This window comes from Elephantulus edwardii, unplaced genomic scaffold, assembly GCF_000299155.1.
Source record: "Elephantulus edwardii isolate Elephantulus edwardi_28Jun2011 unplaced genomic scaffold, EleEdw1.0 scaffold00015, whole genome shotgun sequence".
NCBI lineage: Eukaryota > Metazoa > Chordata > Mammalia > Macroscelidea > Macroscelididae > Elephantulus > Elephantulus edwardii.
Genome location: NW_006399765.1, coordinates 4,741,030 through 4,746,981, shown reverse-complemented (window position 1 = coordinate 4,746,981; position 5,952 = coordinate 4,741,030). Strand labels below are relative to the sequence as shown.

General features: G+C 47.3%; 1 protein-coding gene across 2 annotated transcripts in view; it reads right to left on the bottom strand.

Moving 5' to 3' along the window:
- Nucleotides 1-5,952, bottom strand: part of HCK (hemopoietic cell kinase) — a 52,948-nt gene that overhangs the window by 15,594 nt on the left and 31,402 nt on the right. For both annotated transcript variants that reach the window (XM_006881428.1, XM_006881429.1), the window contains exons 5-9: nt 5,129-5,232; nt 4,862-5,011; nt 4,354-4,506; nt 2,594-2,773; nt 1,611-1,687 (exon numbers count right to left, since the gene is read on the bottom strand). In XM_006881428.1, coding sequence (XP_006881490.1) covers nt 1,611-1,687; nt 2,594-2,773; nt 4,354-4,506; nt 4,862-5,011; nt 5,129-5,232 — 664 coding nt within the window. The remainder of the gene's footprint in view (nt 1-1,610; nt 1,688-2,593; nt 2,774-4,353; nt 4,507-4,861; nt 5,012-5,128; nt 5,233-5,952) is intronic.

The following is a 5,952-nucleotide window of genomic DNA, read 5'->3' as shown; positions in this document are numbered from 1 at the left end:
ACATCCATTTTGGTCTTTTCTTCCTCTTCTGTCTTTGTAATGACCGTTTACACTCTTCCTGAATGATATCTTTGACATCCTCCCACAACTCATCTGGTCCTTGACAGTATACTTATTATATCCCCTATAATCAGCCCAGTAACTTAATAAGCCATTTAACTGTGCTGGGTCTCAATTTCCTCATTTGCGTTCAACTTCTCTGTGCCTGAATTTCCTCTTCTGTCAAATGAATTATCCATCTATGACAGACTGTTACACTCATGGCATCCAGTCACCCGGCCTCGTGGGGATTATTCCCTTTGGGAAACCCCCTCCTACATCAATTCTGGTCTTGGTCACTTGACTTGCTTTGTCCAGATTAGTAAATGGGATGCAAGCAAGGGCTTACTAAGTGCTTGTACATTAGGGCTTGGCCTCTGGAGCACTTCCGTTTAGAACCCAGTGGCCGTGCTGTAAAGAGCTCTGATTAGACTTCTGAGTGATGACAGGCAAGTGGAGAAAGACCCCAGAGGATGAGGAGTAAGCTCAGCTTCACTGCTTGGAGCAGAGGAACTGCTGAGTCAACCACAGGCACCCCAAGCAATTCAGAGATATAAATTTCTGTCATTTTCAGCTACTGAGCTTTGGAGTGGTTTGTTAAACAAAAAAGATAAGAAAGACCTGTAAGAAAGACTTATCAAGATGACGTAAGGATTCAAAGAGTTTGTATATGTAATCCAAAGAGAAATCAAAACTATCAAGCTCAAATCTATTCCCCTGCAGAAAAGAGCTTTGGTGGCTCAGTGTAAGATGTGTTGGATGGGTCGTCTAAAACTGTCTGTTTGGATCCACCAGCAGCTCTGCAGGAGAAAGATAGGCAGTCTCCTCCCATCAAGATTCGCAGCCTTGGCAACTCGATGGAGTGTCACCATAGATCAGAATGGCCTCGAGAGCAGGCTTCCTCGGTAGGGCAGAGAGGTGAGTTAAAACCATCGACATTTAGGTTTTATCTATATCAAATGTTGTTGTTGGTAGGTGCTGTTGAGTTGAGTACGACTCATAGTGACACAATGAACAGCAGATCTGAACCCTGTCCTATCCTGTGCCATCTTCACACTTTCTGACACACTAGACCCCATTGTGGCAATCACCATGTCAGTACACCTGGTTGAAGGTCTTCCTGTCCTTCACCAACCTTCCCCCAGCATCAGGTCCCTCTCTAAGGAATAGCCTCTCTTTGCAACATGCCCCAACTATGTGAGGCAAAGCCTCATCATTCTTGCCTCCAAAAAGCACTCTGGCTGTACCCTCTCCGAGACCTATTTATTTGTTCTTTTGGCCATCCCTGGGATGTTCAGTGCTCTTCTCCAACCCTACAATGTAAAGGCATCAATTCTTCTGTCGTCCCTATTCATTGTCCAGCTCTCAGATGCATAGCAAGTCATCAAATGTAGGTAAACTTTTTGGGCCAATCAAGAACCAACTACATGTAAGGTACATATAAAAAGTTTAGCACATACTGAACTAACAATAAATATTAACTGGTATTATTAGAGTTTGTGTTCAATGAATCAGTGATGGGTAAAGAAAGAAATTCCTGCCCCTCTCTCCCCATCGCACTAGACTCTTACCTGGGCTGAGAAGTCAATGAGTTGGGGCAAGGGCTGCTTGCTGCCTTCTTCACTTTTCAAAAAGTCCAGCAGACTTCCTGTATAGGGCAGAAAGGGACCAGACACAACTCTCAGCATCTTAGTATAGGTGGCTCAAACGGCTCAGAGCAAAGGCTTGAAATAGATTTCTTCACCACTTAAGAAATGGAATTTGGGTTATGTAAATGTGAATTTTCAGACTGCTAACTTGATTCTTTGATGGAGACTGTGTTTTCTTGGCCTAGCCATACGGAGGGCAATAGCTTTATGTTTTTTGTCATTATGTGCCATCGAGTCATAACTGACTCACAGCTGACCCTCCAGTGGGTTTTCAGAAGATGGAAATCACTTGAGAGGAGATTGTTCATTTATCTCCTGTGGAGCAGCTGGTAGATCTGAACTGCCTGCCTTTGAGGTTGGCAAACTCTTACCACTAGACCACCAGAGCTGGTATAATTCTGTATTTAAGAAGAAAGAAAGTGGAGATTTTAAATTATATTGAGTTGCGTGGAATGTTACTATTTACTAAAAGGGCAGGAGTTGGAAATGACTGTAAAATAGTGGCCTAAAAAAAAAATCCTTGTAAGATCTTGAATTGTGACAGAGAGTGATGGAGGTCTGGAACTAGTGCTTTACCTAAATTTCTTTTTCAAGGCATTGCTGCTTCCAGGGCAGACAGCTTCCCTCCCATCAGCCTCTTCTCCCATCACCCAGGGTGGTTCTGGCTTCACTCCCTTCTCCTGGGGGCCTGTGTCCCCCCTACCCCTTGGTGTCCCTCTATCATTATTTTACCCCATTAACAGGAGGGTGGAGTGGTCGCATCTTAGCTTGCTCAATGAATATTTGCCAATAGAGCTTCTGTGCCAGATTGGGGGCACCTTGAGAGCAAGAGGCACGCAACCTTTGAGTATCTGGTTGAGCAGTGAGGACCAAAGCCTACATCCCAGCCCCCCGGGGCGTGGCACCTTTGGCCATGAACTCCGTGATGATGAGGATGGGCTCCTCCGTCACCACTGCGTGCAGCTTCACCAGCTTGTCGTGCTGCAGGGTTTTCATCAGGTTGGCTTCCGCCAGGAAGGCCTCCACTGACATGCTCCCCGGCTTCATTGTCTTCACGGCCACCTTGGTGTGCTTGTTGTAAGTGGCTGTAGTGGGTAGAGAGCAGGAAGATTGTCACAATCCTCTGGCCTTGCCCCACAGCCTATCTGTAAGTCTGCCTCCGCCAGGAAGCCCTCCCTACTACTCTCAAGAGATGTGGGATGTGCGTTGGAAGACTGGCTGGCGCTCCATCTCCCGCACCTCACTTAACCTCTCTGAAACCTCGCTTATCCAATCTACAAAATGGGAATGACGTGCATTCCCTTGAAGGGCTTATAAGGATTAACAAATATTCTTAATACAGTTTAGGCCTCTGTCTTACACTTACACACACACACACACACACACACACACACTCCTTTGCTTAAAATTCTTTACACTTAGCATTGCTCTTGAAACCAAGACCCACAGGAACTTACTTACATGAATAAACTAACCCACTACCTTTTCAGGTTCCTTATCTACACAATTCCCTCTAGTTTTTTTCCACACATCAATCGCCCTGTAAACACCTCAGACCTTCAAGTATCCAGTTCCCTACTCTCACTGCGGAGACTTCTTACATGCTGGTCCCTAGCCCCACCCACCATTGCATCATCTCTCAGGTTCTGTAAATCTCACAATTCCTTGTGTCTCCCCCTTTGCCTGGGTTGCCAGAACGCTCAGATCCAGATGTGTGGTCTTCCTCTAATAAAGGTTTAGAGTCTTATGGGTCTTGAATTACCACTCAAATTTCTTTTACCTTCCTGTATTTTCTTCTTGCCACAATATCTTGTCCAATGTCTGAGCCACATGAAGGTGGATTTTAAGATTATTTTATCTGGCTGAATTGTTTGCACCTCTGTAAATTTCCTTAACTCCCACTTGTTGGTGTTAAGTACCACTGAGTACCAACCCTTAGTTGACCCGCCAGCGGGTTTTCAGAGGCAGTAAATGCACAAGAAGAGATTGCCCATTTTTTTCTTGTGGAGACACTGGTCATTCAAACCAAGAAACTTTGTGTTGGCAGTACAGTTCCTTACCACTAAGCTACCAGAGCGCCTCACTTTTAACAGCATGTACACGTAGTGGTATGAACCAGGCACCTTTGTGCATTGCTCCTATGCTATAATCTTGCACAGTCCAGCAACATTGCTGTTCTCAAGTGACTACACGGAGGAGGAGATAGAACATGCTTTTCTGGTGTCCCACAATGCCCCAGTGCAGGGCCCAGCACATAGCGGGTGTTCAGAACAGCTTGCTCATTGGTTATCAACATTGAACACCCCTGGGCTTCTGTAAACTGCATTTCTTCTCTATTAGTTTTATCATCAAGAGACCTCCGTTATCTCAATGTCAAACCGGTGGAGTGTCCTAGGTCCATAGGAGGGAGGGGAGTCCCCATCCAGAAGGAAGCTCTTGAGACCCAGAGCCTGGCCTCAAAGGCAAATCAGGGTTTGCATGGGTTGGAGCATTTGGTTTGCTATCAGGGGACTCACCCTTTACGGTAATTATGCAAATCTCCCTCTGCCCTGGGTCAGGTCCCCTCCATTCCCACTTTGCCTCAGGATGTTCCTGGGAGGAAGTGAAGCACATCCTCTTCCCCTCTCTGTCCCTGACCTCTGTCCCTTGGCCCTGTGATCCTTACCCATCCAGACTTCCCCAAACTGCCCGGCTCCAAGCTTCTTCTCCATCTTGAGGGACTCACGGGGAATCTCCCAGGCATCTTTCTCCCATGGCTTCTGGGGCTTGGAGGACACGCAGGGCACAGTCAGCTTCTGGCAGAGGCCGTCTCTCCCCTCTGAAAAAGAGGCCCTGGTCAGCTGTAGGTGGCAGCTCCCAGGCAGTCAGAGGTATCCTCCAGGACGAAGCCTCCCCGTCTGGTCCAAGGCGTGTGGTCAATGTTCCAACTGGTTGCCAACATCAAGGAGACTTTCCAGAGAGCAGAGCATAGTGGAAAAACACCTCTTGGACAACTTGGCCAACCCATCCCTCCTCCTTCACAAGCCTAAGATTTCAGGAGAATCTAAAGCTGTTAGGTATCTGGCGAGGGTCAGGAAGGGCTCAGCAGGCCTCAGAGGTCAGGTGCCCTCTTGACTAGGCTTTCCAGTGGAAAGGCCCACCCCACAGGTCTGCAGCCTCAAGGCAGGACTCACTCTTGTAGTGGGACACCATCTCCTGCAGAGTGCTGAAGGTGCTCCGTGGGGAAATGTAGAAGCCCCCGCCATCCAAGGTCCGGATCTTATAATGCTTCACTGTGTCCCCGTGCTGAGGGTCATAGTCTCGTACAGACAAAGAGTAGCTGCCTGCATTGGTCAGAGAGAACCCCGTTAAGAGTGAGACCTCACAGGCCTGACACCCGTTCTTGATGAGTTCACCCAGGCTATAGCAAGACAGGCCAGGGTGGGCAAGGGGTATGTCACCTTTGGTGGTCTCACTGTCCCGGATCATGAAGGAGCCCAGCACATTGCCAGGGACCAGGAGGTGACGCTCCGCGTCCTTACGGCTGATGCCCTTGAAGAACCACCTAGTGGAAGGGGAGGCCGCAGAGTGAGTCTGGGAGTAGACAGGCCTGACCCCGCCCACTGTGGGCGCATGTGGCCACAGTGAGTTAGGGGTTACCAGCATATGGAGGGTCCCACTTCCTGCAGCATTATTTTTATGCACATATTTTTCTTGGGGGGACAATTTTTTATTTGAAAATATGTTCAAATAAGTGCTTTGCCAGAGTGAATTAAATTTGCTGAGACTGAAGCAGCCTTTCTTTAGGAAAAATAATATAACGTTACAAATTCAAATTCATGGATCATCCCAGTGTTCCTCAGTGCTAAGGGGAAGGCTGAATGGAAAGAAACCATGGACTCAGCAAGACCACTCCTGTGTATACTCCAAGCAACCTAAGAGCAGCAGTGTGAACCGGTATGTACACTGATGTTTATCGCACCACTATTCACGAGAGTCCAAAAGGCAGAAACCAAAATGTCTATCAACAGCGAAGGGATAGGGGAGCTCTGGTGGCCTAGTGGCAAGAAGCTGCACTGTAATCCCATCAATACTTTGCTTGAATCCGCCATCTCCTCTTGTACCAGTCAGATCCAATTTGACGGTACACACAAAAAATAATAAAATAAAAACAACTATGAGATATTATCTCACCCCAGTAAGAATAGCAAAATTTAACAGGTCAGCAAGCAACAAATGCTGGTGAGGCTGTGGAGAAACTGGAACTCTTATTCACTGTTGGTGG